This window comes from Macaca fascicularis, chromosome 16 (assembly GCF_037993035.2).
Source record: "Macaca fascicularis isolate 582-1 chromosome 16, T2T-MFA8v1.1".
In the NCBI taxonomy this organism is placed as follows: Eukaryota; Metazoa; Chordata; class Mammalia; order Primates; family Cercopithecidae; genus Macaca; species Macaca fascicularis.
The window spans coordinates 70,121,885-70,139,202 of record NC_088390.1 but is presented as its reverse complement, the minus strand read 5'-3'; the positions used below and the strand labels follow the sequence as shown (position 1 = coordinate 70,139,202).

The window sequence follows — 17,318 nt, the reverse complement described above, 5'->3', positions numbered from 1 at the left end:
ATAAATTTACCTTCTTAATTATATTTTACATAAGCTAATACCAAATTAATTAGTTTTTCCTGATTATATACTGTAAGGTAGCTAAAAACCTTCTGACTTAGGGATCATGAATCTGAATTAAATATTTCCCAAATATCACTAAAGGGGAAAAACGTATATGAATACTGTCCCCATAACAGATGAAATGCTTACAGAAGGCTTTAAGATTCCAAATCACAGATCCATAACTGCATGGCTTTTTTTTTTTTTTTTGAGACAGAGTTTTGCTCTCTTGCCCAGGCTGGAGTGCAGTGGTGCCATCTCGGCTCACTGCAGCCTTTGCCTCCCAGGTTCAAGCAATTCTCCTGTCTCAGCCTCCTGATTAGCGGGCCTACAGGCATGCACCACCACACCTGGCTAATTTTGTATTTTTAGTAGAGATGGGGTTTCACCATGTTGGCCAGGCTGGTCTCAAACTCTTGACCTCAGGTGATCTGCCTGCCTCGGCCTCCCAATATCACTTACCATTTAACCATACCTGGTTGGTATGTATTACTTCCCATTTAACAGACTGTGAAAGGAAGGGGTCAAAAGTATTCAACCCTGGTAATGTAGTCTCCTTGGCTTTTCATATATTTCCCATTTGAAAACCCCTCCCCAACAAATCTCATTTAGCTCTGCCAGGGTCACACACACCTGCCTATTTGAGTGACCTGTGTCTTTGTTCTTCATGGTCTCATATCCAGGCATCCGGTGACGTCGGTTCATCTGGAGGGCCACCAGATCGTTCATGATTGAGTTCAATGCCTCCTGTTCGTCTGCAATGAAAGAGAGCACATGGACTAAGATACTTAAATACAGACCAGCAAAGTTCTTTCACAAACTATATGACTAATACTCAGGGAGTTCTGCCCAGGCAAAATGACAGACCCTGTAACTATAATCAGATGCAGCCCAAAAGGTCAGACTATGGCAATTTGAATTTTAACGGAATTTTTTTTCTTTGAGACAAGGTCTTGCTCTGTCCCTCAGGCTGGAGTGCAGTGGCGTGATCACAGCTCACTGCAGCCTCGAACTCTAGGGCTTAAGCGACCTTCCCACATCAGCCTCCCGAGTAGCTGGGAACACAGGCATGGGCCACCATGCCTGGATAATTTTTTAATTTTTTGTAGAGACGGGGTCTCCCCATGTTGCCCAGGCTGGTCTCCAACTCCTGGACTTCCGTGATCCTCTTGTCTCGGCCTCCCAAAGTGCTAAGATTACAGGTGTGAGCCACCATGCCTGACCTTTAATGGTTTCTTAATAGCCCTCCAATCAGATTTCCTACAGCAATATTTACCAATTAATTGCAGGGAAGGGACATGCTCAAACAGAGCAGTTTGTCCAGTGCCAGAGAAACTTAACCAGGAAAAATAGATGAAAAGTTGAAGTGAAGAACAACACAGTACAATGTAATATGGTATTGAATGAAAAGATAAATCCAGAGAGCAGATTATGGCACAGTGTCAGTCCCAGACTTATTCTTAAAGCATCATAAGGAGGAGAGTACATTTTAAAAGGTACCAAATAAGGGCCTCAGGTAACTGTTTTGAACAGAAGTTGTTTTACAAGCCTAGCATCTGAATGCCACCACCACCATCAACCCCCACCAACTCTTTACAAGTTTATAGGCCTTCTACTTCCCATAGGGAAGTCAAAGGGTAGTTCTATTGTTTTTCCTCCCTAAGCTGACCAAGCAATGCATTGTCTCCACCTTACTGCCATTACTTTTAATCCCCTTTTCTTGAAATAGCATGGAGTACTAGAGTTCTCATACATTAAAAACAAATGGCCAAAACCCAGAACACAAACCAGCCCAAGTCTATGTTGTACAAATTTTTCCCAGGTCCTTTAAGATATATTTGCCCATTCAAATAGCATTTGGAGATTGAAAATGAATAAATCTGTTGATCGGGAAGGGAACATGAGGGATGAGTCGTTACACTTGCTTTGGTGAAAACTGACTCATTTGGGGACTTGGGGCACACCTTAAAAGAAGCAAATACAAAATATTCCACCCAAAGAGAGTGCTCATCTTCTGCCCTTTATCACTGCCCCTTGGAAATATTCTAATACCCTGTGGAAAGAAATGAACAGCGTGAAATGTAGGAAGTAAAACTGCTCCAGTCTCTTCTTCCACTACTGATTGAGTGACTGACTGACTGAGACAGGGTTTTGCTCTGTTGCCCAGGCTAGAGTATAGTGGTACAATCACAGCTCACTACAGCCTCCTCCACCCCCCAGGCTCAAACAATCCTCCACCTCAGCCTCCAGAGTAGCTGGGACTACAGGTGCACACCACCACGCCCTGCTAATTTTTGTATTTTTTATTGAGAGAGGGTTTCACCATGTTGCCCAGGCTGATTTCAAACACCTGAGCTCACGCGATCCTCCCTCCTTAGCCTCCCAAAATGCTGGGATTACAGTCATAAGCCACCGTGCCTGGCCCTTCCCCTTATTTGCCTCTCCCCTCTTCCTAGACCAAATCTGCTCTAGTGCCCTATATGCCCTCTGACGAGGTGCAGAAAAGGACAAAGTTGCCTATAAAGAGGCTTTTGCTTGTTCAGGACAGTAAAATTAGATTTAAAACTTGCAGGAAAATACCAGGAGCCTAACTTCCCATATGATTCCACTTCAAAACATATACAAAAGTATGTATGAGAGTGACATAGTTGTAATATCGAAAGCATGCAGTAAAGCGGATAATGAATGAGGAGAAAGTGGGTATCTACAAAAAGACATCTGTCAAAATTAACACATATAAATCCCATCAATTATTTTATACCTTCTACAATTTCTCTATAGCTTCCTTAAAGAAGGGAACTTGGCTGGACAGGGTGGCTCATGCCTGTAATCTCAGCACTTTGGGAGGCCGAGGCAGGCAGATTGCTTGAGCCCACGAGTTGGAGACCAGACTGGGGCAACATGGCAAAACTCCGTTCTACAAAAATACAAAAAATTAGCTGGGCATGGTGGTGCACGCTGTAGGCTCAGCTACTTGAGAGGCGTAGGTGGAAGGATCACTTGAGCCCAGGAGGTTGAGGCTGCAGTGAGCCATGATCATGCCACTGTACTCCAGCCTGGGCAACAGTGAGACCGTATCTCAAAAAAGGGAACTTGGTTTTTTGTTTTGATTTTTATCCTCACAACCAAACCTTAAAAACTAGAGCATAACATCTAAGCTAGGAAGATTGGTTTATATAATAATATGTATAGGTTTATATATTAAATGGCTTATATATTATTAAATATGTAAAAAATTGGACCAACTGTAATAATAAATTGGGATCAATGTAAGCAGGATTATGACTAGGTTTAAGCGTTTTCTGAGGAGCATCCAACAATACTCCTAAAAGCGGAATGCACAGTTATCAGTAACAACATTAACCACCCTAAGAATTGAGAATTTTCAGTTCTTTCAACTCAGATACTGAACGAAGACGGATGTGAATACACATACAGGCACACACATACACACACCACTTTTCAAGTCAGATCCACAAGTAGGACTGGAGAAATAATTTCTAATTCTGTATAAGATGATGTTATTATAAGAGCTGGTTTATCAGGTTGACAAATTCTGCTTCCAGGAAGCTAACCAATTCCTGGCATTACTTAATGAATAAACTTGTTTGGTAGTTCCAGAGCTGAGAACACAGTAGAGGCACAGTTTGGCACGGTCATCTGAAATCTGGGACAACTGACACAAGTGAATCAGGGTTATAGAATCTAATTTTGGGCCGGGAGCGGTGGCTCAAGCCTGTAATCCCAGCACTTTGGGAGGCCGAGACGGGTGGATCACGAGGTCAGGAGATCGAGACCATCCTGGCTAACACGGTGAAACCCCATCTCTACTAAAAAAATACAAAAAACTAGCCGGGCGAGGTGGCGGGCGCCTGTAGTCCCAGCTACTCAGGAGGCTGAGGCAGGAGAATGGCGTAAACCCGGGAGGTGGAGCTTGCAGTGAGCTGAGATCCGGCCACTGCACCCCAGCCTGGGCGACAGAGCAAGACTCCGTCTCAAAAAAAAAAAAAAAAAAAAAAAAAAAAAAAAAAAAAAGAATCTAATTTTGTATCAAAGTCAAATGCATTCCTAGAAGTAGACAGGTTCTTCAACTGGTACTTCAGAGGACATGGATAAAGACAGGAAGTAAATCAAGTGGCTCTTTTAGGCATTTCTTCCTGGATTGAGGTTTTGTTTTTGTTTTTGTTTTTTTTCCTTCTAAAAAGCAACATCACTATGCACACTTGGCTGCCACAAGCCAGTTATCTCTGTGGTATGGACTGAGACTAACGGAATTATCAGCACTCCTTCAATGTGGCATTCCTTAAAAACACACAACTTTTAAAAACAAATAACAGGCTGGGCGCAGTGGCTTAAGCCTGTAATTCTAGCACTTTGGGAGGCCGAGATAGGCGGATCACTTGAGGTCAGGAGTTTGAAACCAGCCTGGCCATAATGGTGAAACCCTGTCTCTACTAAAAATACAAAAAAAAAATTAGCTGGGTGTGGTGGCGTGCGCCTGTAATCCCAGCTACTTGGGAGGCTGAGGCACGAGAATTGCCTGAACACGGGAGGCGGAGGTTGGTGTGAGCTGAGATGGCACCACTGCACTCCACCATGGTGACAGAGTGAGACTCCATCTAAAAAAAAAACAACAAATAACAACTTTCTTAGACTGAAGCAGTTAGGAATATGAACTTCAGAGTCAGAAAAATTTGGTAAGGAGGACCTGAGCAAATCATTTATTCTCTCCAAACCTCAATTTCCTTATCTGGGAGATAAAGCTTTCACAAAGCTGCTGTGAGAGTTAAAAGCAAAAGAAAACCTATGAATTATTTCTTATAGTACCTAACACTTAGTAATGCTAAAAAAAAAAAAAAAAAAAAAAAAAAAAAAAAAGCTGGCTATTATTATCATCAATGAGAAAAGGTCAATGGAAAAAGACTGGAGGCCATTTAAACTACCCTAATACTTAATTTTATTACTGAACTTTTATAAATCATTAACAACCATTTACTGAATACTTATCCTGTATTATACATTAGGAAGTTTTAAAAGATATTTCAAGGTGTTCAAACTCTAGGGATAAAAAGATAAGCAACACACAAATACAAAGTTGTATCAAGAAAAGAATTGGCAAGGTCCAGTGGCTCACGCCCGTAATCCCAGCACTTTGGGAGGTCGAGGCAGGCGGATCACCTGAGGTTGGGGGTTCGAGACCAGCCTGACCAACATGGAGAAACTCTGTCTCTATCAAAAACACAAAATTAGCTGGGTATGGTGGCACATGCCTGTAATCCCAGCTACATGGCAGGCTGAGGCAGTAGAACCGCTTCAAGCTGGGAGGCAGAGGTTGCAGTGAACCAAGATTGGGCCATTGCACTCCAGCCTGGAGCAACAACAGCGAAACTCCAGCTCAAAAAAAAAACATAGAATTACACAATATATAAACCAGAGTATATAAACACGAATGTATAAAAATATATTTTTTTAAATATGAGTAGCAAGAGGTTATATGGATGATTTTATATAGCTGTTAACAGACTAAAGATTCTTTAAGAAAAGCAAGCTCGCCGGGCGCAGTGGCTCAAGCCTGTAATCCCAGCACTTTGGGAGGCCGAGACGGGCGGATCACAAGGTCAGGAGATCGAGACCATCCTGGCTAACACGGTGAAACCCTGTCTCTACTAAAAAATACAAAAAACTAGCCGGGCGAGGTGGCGGGCGCCTGTAGTCCCAGCTACTCCGGAGGCTGAGGCAGGAGAATGGCGTAAACCCGGGAGGCGGAGCTTGCAGTGAGCCGAGATCCGGCCACTGCACTCCAGCCTGGGCGACAGAGCCAGACTCAGTCTCAAAAAAAAAAAAAAAAAAAAAAAGAAAAGCAAGCTGGCCGGGCATGGTGGCTCACACCTGTAATCTCAGCACTTTGGGAGGCCAAGTCAGGCAGAGCACCTGAGGTCAAGAGTTCAAGACCAGCCTGGCCAACGTGGTAAAACCTCCTCTCTACTAAAAATACAAAAATTAGCCGAGTGTGGTGGTGGACACCTGTAATCCCAGCTACTCAGGAGACTGAGGCAGGAGAATCGCTTGAACCCAGGAGGCAGAGGTTGCAGTGAGCTGAAATTGAGCAACTGCACTCCAGCCTGGGCGACGAGAGTGAGACTCCATCTTGAAAAAAAAAAAAAGAAAAGCAAGCTGTTCTAGCTATGTCAGAGAGTTCATGAAATGAACTGAGAGAAAGGACATGAAGAATAAGCAATTAAGGAATAGAGGGGAAGAAAAGAGGGTCAGAGACTGATCCCCAGTGACTAATACTAATCAAATAGAATGAGAAGAGGGGAAGCTGGAAAGGAAGGCTTTAAGAGGACTGAAGAAAATAGGCCGGCCAAGGTGGCTCATGCCTGTAATCCCAGCACTTTGGGTGGCCAAGGCAGGCAGATCGCCTGAGGTCTGGAGTTCAAGACCAGCCTGGCCAACATGCTGAAACACCATCTCTACTAAAAATACAAAAATTAGCTGGGCATGGTGGTACACGCCTGTAATCCCAGCTACTGTGGAGGCTAAGGCATGAGAATCGCTTGAACCTGGGAGGCGGAGGTTGCAGTGAGCCAAGACTACGTCAACACATTCCAGCCTGGGCGATGGAGTGAGATTCCGTCTCAAAAAAAAAAAAAGGATTGAAGAAAATGAGAGTGACAGGCCAGGCGCATTGGCTCACACCTATAAGTCCAACATTCTAGGAGGCCAAGGCAGGAGTATCACTTCATCCCAGGAGTTTGAGACCAGCTTGGGCAACATGGCAAAACCCCATCTCTACAAAAAATACAAAAAATTAATCATGGCCGGGCACAATGGCTCACGCCTGTAATCCCAGCACTTTGGGAGGCTGAGGCGGGTGGATCACCTGCAGTCAGGAGTTTCAGACTAGCCTGGCCAACATGGTGAAATGCTGTCTCTATTAAAAATACAAAATTAGCCAGGCGTGGTGGCGGGCGCCTGTAATCTCTGCTACTCGGGAGGCTGAGGTAGGAGAATAGCTTGAACCCGGGAGGCGGGGGTTGCAGTGAACGGAGATCGTGCCACTGCACTCAAGCCTGGGCAACAGGGCAAAACTTCATCTCAAAAAAAAAAAAAAAATGTATTTGTGAACTTTACATGTGAAAAAGTTGAGGTAGGGTAATAGTGTGCTTATAACTTTGAAAAGATTTCCTGAGAGTGGGAGTGGTCTGACACACTTAGAAGCTACCAGGAAGAAGCACAAGGAGAAAGAGGTTAATTTTAAAGATTAAGAGGTTAAGAATCTAGGAAGAGGGGAAGTGTTCATGGAAATATAAAAGGATCTATGAAATAAAGATTAGAGTTCAGGCTTAAAAAGTGGAAGCTCTTACGCAGTTTTAAGTAGCCAGTATTCATAATTCCCCAGTGGCATGTAGTTTTTCTTCTCCTGGTACCCCGACCTGTGGTATGGAGGCTGCCAGGCAACATACTCCTCTCTTTAGCTCCAGCAGGAAGCCACTCTTCCAGACTGAGCTATTACTTGTATCTCAAAGCAGGGTCTTAAAGCACTTTCCATTTGTGAGTTCCCTTGGCTAACAACTCAGAAAAGTTGCCAGAAGCACCACATTCTCTAATACACACTGTTATCCCGTATGATGTCTGTTTACTGTGCCACACACTCTCTCTCTTTTCCATGTATACGATTCCCAAAATAATGTTTTAAACTTTGTTTTCATTTAACTGATGTTATTTCTTCATCTTGACAATGTTCTACCCAGCTCCACCAGACCGTCTGATCGCGCTGCTCACTCAGGAGAGCCCGTGCTTCAGTGTCCCCGAGTCAGATTTTACTTTCTCTTCATGACATTCCACATACTTCCACTGCTTCCACCCTGTCCATGCCCAGGCAAACATCATTTTACAATGAGTATATGCAATAAGGCCCGACCCTCAATTCACAAGAAACTTTTCTCCTTCAAGAAATGATTGAACCTTTGCTAAATCTCAAAGTCAAATGCTGGCGTTTTTCTGTTCTTAGATATAATAGGCATTCAATACTAATTGATGGTTCAAATTCTTAAAACACATATTACAAAGTAAGCCATTTCTTCCTCATAAGAATCAATATATATCACCACTACATTTTAATGTTTAATGAAATTAACGCAAAAGACTGGAGACTATAGAATTATATATGTCAACACCAAAACGACAGCATTGTTCTCTCTCTTGTGTCTCTTTACACGATTTTGCACTTATTTGTTTACATGTTTCTGCTTCACCTTACCTAACTGTAACTTCTTGAGGACAGGATAACACAGGTACAGGGCTTAATACTACGTCTGGCACATAGGAGGCATTCGACAAATGGGCAAAGAATAAATTAATAGCTTCCATAGAACCAGAAAAACCTCATCTTATCTCTGTGTATTCCCCTAAGTAATGCTCAGTTGGACAGATATTTACTTTTTATAGATGCCTAAAATTCAGCTATTTTTTGTTTGTTTTTTGTTTTAGAGACAGGGTCTCTCACTCTTGTTGCCTGGGCTGGAGTGCAGTGACATGATCATGGTTCACTGCAGCCTCAACCTCTCAGGCTCAGATGATTCTCCCACCTCGGTCTCCTGGGTAGCTGGGACTATAGGAGCTTGCCACTACACCCAGTTAAGTTTGTGTATTTTTAGTAGAGACAGGGTTTCACCATGTTGTCCAGGCTGGTCTGGAACTCCTGGGCTCAAGCGATCCACCAGCCTCAGCTTCCCAAAGTGCTGGGATTATAGGTGTAAGCCACCATGACCAACCTAAAATTCAGTTTTAAAATCCAATTGTCATTTTTTAAAATATCAGAAATCTAGCCATGTTGATTTATTAAACTGTGATTCAAATTTCAATCAAAACAGCTGCTAACTCTTCAGAGTCTACATAGGTGGTCAGATTCTAGCCAAACTGAATTGAGACTATTCTAACAGGGAGCTCCCAACAGCCTTGGTACCCTAGACAAGGTGTCTGTAAGTCACAGTAATTCTGACTTCAAACCAGAACCAGACCATCTGTAATCCTGTACTCCATTCACTATAATTTCCTGTAACACTTCCAAGTTGTTACACATTTTTCAGTGATACATCCCACTAAGTTTCAGACTGCATTTATAAAAAGACCACATAAACAATCTCAGGTATTATGAACAGTATTTGCCACTATAATTACTAAATCTGGAAATGAATTCTGGAGTGACCAAGAAAAAACAACCAGTCAATCCCAATTTTTTATAGCCACACAGTATCAAAGCCAAAAAAAATTTTCCTATTATTTACAGAGATAAATAATTTCCACTAGAAATTTACTGGGGCTAACAGACAATATAAAATCTGACCTGTTTTTATTAACCCAAGTTGTCAAACAGGCTTCAGTCTTGGGCTTAGAACAGCTCAGGAAAATATGACTCTTACTTAACCAAAGAACCTGCAGGGCAGACTCAAGTTTTAGTCCTTTCTTCATGAGGCTGAAGTTTAACAAGAATAACTAAAATACTAAGAAGTCTGTGTTTCTCTCTTATAAATCCTTTGAGTTTATGTAGAACTACAGCAACCAAAAGCAAACTAACTAAACTGGGAATTCGAATTTTCATCACCAAAATGGAACCTAGTATTTAAGAGAAAGACTGTGTGTGAATGTATCTGTGTATATATATCCTCATTGAGCTCTATAGAAAGCAAATTGAAGAGCCGGGTGTCAAGAAGAATTCAATATTAGCTCTAACAGTGTATCAAGGTCATCTACTCTCCCCTCACAAAAAAGATGGAGAGAACTGTATGGGGGAAAGTGAAGAAAGCTAGGGCAGTGGTTCTTAAACTAACTTGGCTAATATACTGCAGCCACCAGGCAAGTTAATTCCTCTTGCATGTTCCTTTCACATGTGTCTTCATGTAAAACTGACAGGGGGACAATTGACGTGGAGACAAATGAGAAGATCCTGAGGTCCTGGCCCTTCTTTCTTTCAGGCTCTAGACCCAGCCTATATAGTTTTTTTCCTCCCCATCACTGGTCTCCAGGTACTCACACTTATAAACTTTCTGAAAATGTCTTGAAATGTGAAAACAGGTTCATACCTATTTTCATGTTAGATAATGAGATGTAGTCAACACATGTGGGCACTCTAACTGGTGTAGCAGTCAAGAAAGTAGGAAGTGGATGGTCTACACACCCTTAAGTATTTCACACTCTCCTTTGGGACTAACAGCTGCCCCAGGACAAGAAAAAAGACTTGTGAGAAAGTCACAATATAGGCTCATAAATCAAATGGAAGATTTATTCAAAATCTATAATACAAGATAAATGTTTGGGCCGGGCGCGGTGGCTCAAGCCTGTAATCCCAGCACTTTGGGAGGCCGAGACGGGTGGATCACGAGGTCAGGAGATCGAGACCATCCTGGCTAACACGGTGAAACCCCGTCTCTACTAAAAAATACAAAAAACTAGCCGGGCGATGTGGCGGACGCCTGTAGTCCCAGCTACTCGGGAGGCTGAGGCAGGAGAATGGCGTGAACCCGGGGAGGCGGAGCTTGCAGTGAGCTGAGATCCAGCCACTGCACTCCAGCCTGGGCGACAAGCGAGACTCCGTCTCAAAAAAAAAAAAAAAAAAAAAAGATAAATGTTTGAATCCTGGGGTAGACAAGAATTGTGTGTCTCATCTATAAAAAAATTCAATAAATATTTCTTCAATTATATATTTAAATAGCAGGCCTCACTGGGTTCCTTTTATGTCCACTCTCACAACAGACCTTCCCCCAGAAGAGCACGCACTTCTGAAAGAAAGCATGGGAAGGAAAAAGTAAGCCCAGCAAATGAACAAACCCTTCTCATACTGTATGAGGGATAGCATGAACTAGAGCGAGGCAATTCATTCAAAGCCAGGGTGTAGAGATGGGTCACAAAACAATATCTGGCGATTTTGACATGGCATACAGTTAACCTCCTACAAAAAGGACTTGACCTTGCTATAGGGCAAGGCAAACATTAAGGCTCCCTCTTCACACAGGGCACATCACAGAAGCAACGCAAGGCTTTGCAAACGATCCTCTCACTGAAGTTTACCCTTTTAATATTATTTAGGGCAATACCAAATATTTTGCAAAACTTGTGACAACAGTATCACAACACCTGTCTGCACAGGAGAAGTAAATAACGTTTAAAATGTTATTTCTTAGTCTAGTCCAGTAGTCATTTGCTAAATTACCAAAAAGAATATGGAATATAATTCAACTCAAATGCTAAGTGCGGAAGACATTAAAAGCTTTCCTTAGATTACATCTTCACAGTAGAAACTGCAAATACTGACAAAAAGGAAATCATTTCAGAGAAATTCTTTTGTGTAGCAAATGTTTCTTTGAAAAGTTACATAATTTCAGGGATACCGCAAGAAAAAATTAATGGATGTAAAACCCTGCAACAAGATTTTTCAAAAAGTAGGATGTGAATTCTAACTGGCAGCATCCGACCAATTCCTGACCCCCAGCAATCTGCGTGCAGCACGCATTTGTCAACCGCGCGCTTGATCACAGATTCCAGTTTAATCGCCTCCCAGCCAAGCCCCGCACGCCCTCCCCCCTGCGCTGGGGCGCGCACAGGGCTGGAGAGCAAGCCCCGGGAACTCTCACAGGCCGGCCTGTGTGAGCAAAGGGAAGGAAATGACACAGGCAGGAAAAAAAAGCAAATCAAGGAAAAGACACAACAGCAGCTGGGCCTGCGGCAGCCTCCAGCCCGGGCCCCACACTGCGCTCTCGCTCCCCCGCCCTCGGGCTCGCGGTCCGGCTCATTCGAGCCAGGCTGCCCCGCGGAGCACGGGCCCTCGGTCCCACTGCCGCTTCCCCGGGATGCGCCCGTCGCGCCGCCCGGAAGGAGGGCTGCCGAGAGGGCTCTGCCGGCCGAACCGCCCCGCGGACCCAGAACCCCCGCCCGGGCCGCGGCGTGCGAGCCCGGCGGGCGGGCAGGCGGGCTGCCGGCGGTCCGCAGCCCCGGGCCAGGCAGGCTGTCCATGCCTGTCAGGCGGCGGCCCAGGGTCCTCCTCCCTCAGCCCGGGGCGGGGCGTCGCGAAGCAGCGCGGGCACAGGCCGGGGCGGTGGCGACACTTACCCATGGTGGCGATGGCGGCGGCGGCGGCTTGCGTCCGTGAGTGTCACCTCCGCAGCCGGGGCTGCATGCCGGGGGCCCGGGCGGCGGGGACGGCAGCGGGCCTGGCTCCGCGCGGGGGGCGCGGGCTGCGCTCTGGGCCCCCGCCGCCTCCCCAGGCTCCGGCTCCGGCTCCGCCCGCGGCCGGGCGCTGTGGCATCGGCAGGGTGGCCCGCTACATCCCGGGCGCTTCTGGGCTCGGCCCAGCCCGGCCTCGGCGGCGCCGCTCGGCCCGCCCGCCCGCCAGTCCCTCAGACCCGCAGTCGCTCCGTCCGGCCACCGTTCTCCACCTCAGGAACGCTCCGAAAAACAAACCGCTGGTCGCGCAGCTCGCCCCACTGTCTGTCACTCACGCCGGCGCCCACCAATCCCAGGCAGCCGCTGGGCCGTCGCACCACCCCTACCCACCTCATCAGCCAATAACAAGAAGGAAGTCGGCTGCCCCCGCCTTCCCCCCCAACTCTCTCCCAACACCCTAACTCTCAGCGGCCAGCTAATCATCAGCACCACACGATGAACCAATCCCGCCTACTCTCACAGGATGCCAATGGGCGAAGCCAAGGCGGTCTCCGGGGGCTGTCCAGCGCCTGCCAATCATCGGGACAGCGCCCGGCTCCTTGCGCTGCTAGCCAATCACGTAGAGGTCTCTAAGCCCCCGCCTCTGCGCATCCCTCTCTGGCGCTGTCTCCCCTTCTTGGGAGAGACTGGGAGGTCTTGGTTGCTCCAATCACAGCTCAGGCGCGAGGCTCCGCCCATATTCCCACCTCCCGTCAGTCAGCGAACGCTCGGCGGGCGCGCGGGCTGGCGCAGTTCGCCGCCGGCTATTTTGGGGCTGGGGTGAGGAGTAGGCGGCTGGAGGGGGCCCTCAGGCCTTCGCCCTCCGGGTACTTGGAGGCCCCAGCGATCTGGGTGGTTCCAGAGGCTGGTGTCCTGCTCCTCCCCGTGCCCAGCACGGGGCGCGTAGCGAGTGGGGAGGGTCTGGCCTGAGCATTTCCCGGCGCGCGGCCACCTCTGCGGCCCCATCCCCCGGCTGGTCCTCCGGTCCCGACGCTGCTCTTGCCCCGGGCAGGGGCGGCCGCGCCCAACCCCGCTTTCCCTGAGTCTCACACCTCCAGGGCCACACCCTCCAGTCTAGGTTCCTCAGACACCCAAGGCTGGGGTAGTGCTGGCATGTGGGTCCCTGGAAATCTGAGTTCCGCCAGAGGTTCTTTCAGAAAATAACTTTTTTCTTATAAAAGCAATACAAGCTTTTTGTAGGAAAATTGAAAAATGCAGAAAAGTATGAAAAAGAAAAGCTCCCACCCCAGAGATAATCTATTTCCCACCCAGATAGGCGTTTGACAAAAATGCCTTTGTATTGTTTTGTAGTATGCTTACATTTTATTCTGTTTTCCCGTGCCACCAAATATCGTTCCAAAACAATTGTACTGATTGCATGATGTTTCAAAATTAAAGGGACCATAGTTAATTTCCCCAACCTTTTCATTGTTCAACATTTTAATACACCCAGATCTTCAGATTCCAAGTCCACCACAATTAATGTGGGCTCCTTTCTCTGGCCTCTGTTCCAGTGTAGTATGTCAGGCTCCAAAATAACCTTCCTCAGATGTCATTGTCCACTGTCCACTACTTGAGTGGTGGCTTTGCCTTGAGTGTCAAATCCCTTAAGAATTACCTTGGGGTCTCCCCTATTTCTTTTCTTTTTCTTTTTAACTTATTTTTATTTTTATTTATTTTTTGAGACGGAGTCTCGCTCTGTCGCCCAGGCTGGAGTGCAGTGGCGCGATCTCGGCTCACTGCAAGCTCCGCCTCCCGGGTTCATGCCATTCTCCTGCCTCAGCCTCTCAAGTAGCTGGGATTAACAGGCGTGCGCCACCATGCCCGGCTAATTTTTGAATTTTTAGTAGAGACGGGGTTTCACCATGTTGCCCAGGCTGGTCTCAAACTCCAGACCTCAGGTGATCCGCCAGCCTCGGCCTCCCAATGTGCTGGGATTACAGGCGTGAGCCGCTGCAACCAGCCTCCCTTATTTCTTTACACTCATCTCCATATATTTAATCAGCCCCCTTGTCCTGTTTTCTTTTTCTTCCAACAAGCTTAAGCCTGCCATATTCCCACTTGATTCGGTCTCTACCCAGTTTACTGGAGTTCCTTAACTAAAATAATCTCTATTCTTGAAAGCGGGGTTAAAGGGGAAAGAAAATTAGTATTTGTCAATATAACAGGCACGTCATTGCATTTAATTTTCCCAATAAGTCTAAGGTTATTATGCTAATACTGTGGGCATTGAAACGATGAAAGTGAAGCTCAGAGAGGTTAAGCACTGTGTCCAAGTAGTGGAGCCAGGATTCGTACCAAGCCTGTGTGACTCCCAAAAGCCATGTTCTTGCACTAGGCCAGTGTTTCTCAACCTTTTTTCTCGTTATCCACCCCTGCCAGGAAAACAATTTAATTTAAATTACTTAAATTTAAATTCTCCCTAAGGAGAGAAATTAAATACTAAGGAATAAGATTTTGTCTGGTAGAGTAGAGCCCTTTTTTTTTTTTTTTTTTTTTTTTTTTTGAGACAGAGTCTCGCTCTGTCGCCCAGGCTGGAGTGCAGTGGCGGGATCTCGGCTCACTGCAAGCTCCGCCTCCCAGGTTCACGCCATTCTCCTGCCTCAAACTCCCGAGGAGCTGGGACTACAGGCGCCCGCCACCACGCCCGGCTAATTTTTTGTATTTTTAGTAGAGACAGGGTTTCACCGTGTTTGCCAGGATGGTCTTGATCTCCTGACCTCGTGATCCGCCCGCCTCGGCCTCCCAAAGTGCTGGGATTACAGGCATAAGCCACTGCGCCCGGCCTATGAGCCTTTTTTTAAAAAAACTTTTTGGCCGGGCGCGGTGGCTCACGCCTGTAATCCCAGCACTTTGGGAGGCCAAGGTGGGTGAATCACTTGAGGTCACGAGTTCGAGACCAGCCTGACCAACATGGTAAAACCCTATCTCTACTAAAAATACAAAATTAGCTGGGCGTCGTGGCTTACGCCTGTAATTCCAGCTACTTGGGAGGCTGAAGCAGGACAATTGCTTGAGTCTGGGAGGCAGAGGTTACAGTGAACCAAGATCATGCCATTGCACTCCAGCCCGGGCAACAAAATCAAAACTCCATATCAAAAAAAAAAAAAAAAATCATAAGCCAAACCATAGTAAGTCAAAGACCCTCTGTCCAAACCTAGGAGTCTTCCTTGATTATTCTCTCTCCCTGACACCCATATATCTAAACATACAGCAAATCTTTTCAGCTCCCACTTCAAAATGTATCTCAATCAGGTTGGACGCAGTGGCTTACACCTGTAATCCCAGCCCTTTGGGAGGCCAGGGCAGGCAGATCACCTGAGGTCAGGAGTTCAAAACCAGCTTGGCCAACATGGTGAAACCCCATCTCTATTAAAAATATAAAAATTAGCCAGGCGTGGTGGCCTGTAATCCTAGCTACTTGGAGGCTGAGGCAGGAGAATTGCTTGAACCTGGAAGTCAGAGGTTGCAGTGAGCCGAGATTGTGCCACTGTACTCCAGCCTGAGCAAGAGTGAAACCCTGTCTCAAAAAAAAAAAAAAAAAAAATTCACACACACACACACACACACACACACACACACCTGAATCCAACCACTTCTCATCCCACCCCCCTTATCCAAGCCACCACCTACTCTCCTGAATGACTGCCCCAGACTCCTATCTGGCCTCCATTGTTTCCTCTATGGCAGCCCAACCAATGATTCCCCAATAGCAACCACAGTGATCCCTGTAAAATGTAATTCGCATCATGCTACCCCACCTCCTGCCCACTGTCAACCCTCCAATGGCTTCCCTCCCATTACACTCAGAATAAAACCCCAATTCTTTGTCATGACCTGCCAGGCCCAATAGGAGCTGGCCCCTCCATCCTGTCCCTCTGTCACTGTCCTCTAGCCACTCGGGCCTTCTTTCCATTCTTTGAAACTACCAAGCTTTTTCACCCCAGGGCCTTTGCACTTGCCATTTGTTCTGCCTGGAATGCTCTTCTCCAAGATGTTCTCATTTCTGCAGTTCATTCAAGTCTCTGATCAAACGTCTGCTTTTAAGTCTTTTCTTATCACCCCATCCAAAATGACCCCTCCCTTCCATCATTCTGTATTTGTACATTTTTTCCTTGTTTTTTTTTTTTCTCAGTGGCTACAATTATATATTTATTTGTTTGCTCTACTCCAACTACCACAAGCATAAGGTATGCAGGAGTAGGAATTTTGTCCTGCTTACTGCTCTATCACCAGCACTTAGAATAGTGCCTCACACATAGAGAACTGCAGTACATCTACCTGAGGTTTTTTTTTTTTTTTTTTTTTTTTTTTGAGATGGAGTCTCGTTCTGTCGCCCAGGCTGGAGTGCAGTGGTGTGATCTCGGCTCACTGCAAGCTCCGCCTCCTAGGTTCACGCCATTCTCCTGCCTCAGCCTCCCGAGTAGCTGGGACTACAGGTGCCTGCCACCATGCCCAGCTAACTTTTTGTATTTTTAGTACAGACAGGGTTTCACTGTGTTAGCCAGGATGGTCTCGATCTCCTGACCTCGTGATCCGCCCACCTCGGCCTCCCAAAGTGCTGGGATTACAGGCGTGAGCCACCATGCCAGGCCAACTTGAGTCTTTAGCTGAAAAGAACCTTCTGATTTACCTTCTACCTTTTTTCTTACAACTGCCTTCTTTGTGGCTTCATTTGCATTGTCTGTGTCTCAACCAACCATCTCAAACATTCCCACACTGCAGTTACCATATGCGCTGAGGATTCCAGAATCTCAACTGTTTCTCTAGCTTAGGGAGGTCTTTACTCTGAGCTCCACAGACATGGGTGTCCCACAGGAATCTCCAATTCTGGGTCCAAACTGAAATCATTTTTCCCCATAGTTCTATATTTCCTCTGTCCCTCTCCAGTCCCCCAAGTTAGATACCTTCAAATGATCAGAGAGCTCTTTCTCTCCATTTCTTTTCCCCAACAGCCAATCTTGAAGAAGTCTCCAATCTGTCCATTCCTTTCCCATCCCATTTCATCACCCTAGTTCAAACCACCAAAATCTCTTACCTGCATTACTTAAGTGTAACAGCCTCTCAACATATAT

General features: G+C 46.1%; 1 protein-coding gene across 7 annotated transcripts in view; it reads right to left on the bottom strand.

Annotated features, from left to right (window-relative positions):
- MAP3K3 (mitogen-activated protein kinase kinase kinase 3) overlaps window positions 1-12,497 on the bottom strand; it is a 75,485-nt gene extending 62,988 nt beyond the window's left edge. For 4 of the 7 annotated variants that reach the window (XM_005584643.5, XM_015438698.4, XM_005584644.5 and 1 more), the window contains exons 1-2: window positions 12,151-12,497; window positions 676-797 (exon numbers count right to left, since the gene is read on the bottom strand). In XM_005584643.5, the coding sequence (XP_005584700.1) occupies window positions 676-797; window positions 12,151-12,154 (126 nt within the window). In that variant the 5' untranslated portion in view covers window positions 12,155-12,497. Of the gene's footprint in view, window positions 1-675; window positions 798-12,150 lie in introns of those variants that run through there. The other 3 variants (XM_065531835.2, XM_065531839.2, XR_012426010.1) reach the window with 2 other exon arrangements.
- Between the last annotated feature and the right edge of the window lie 4,821 nt (window positions 12,498-17,318).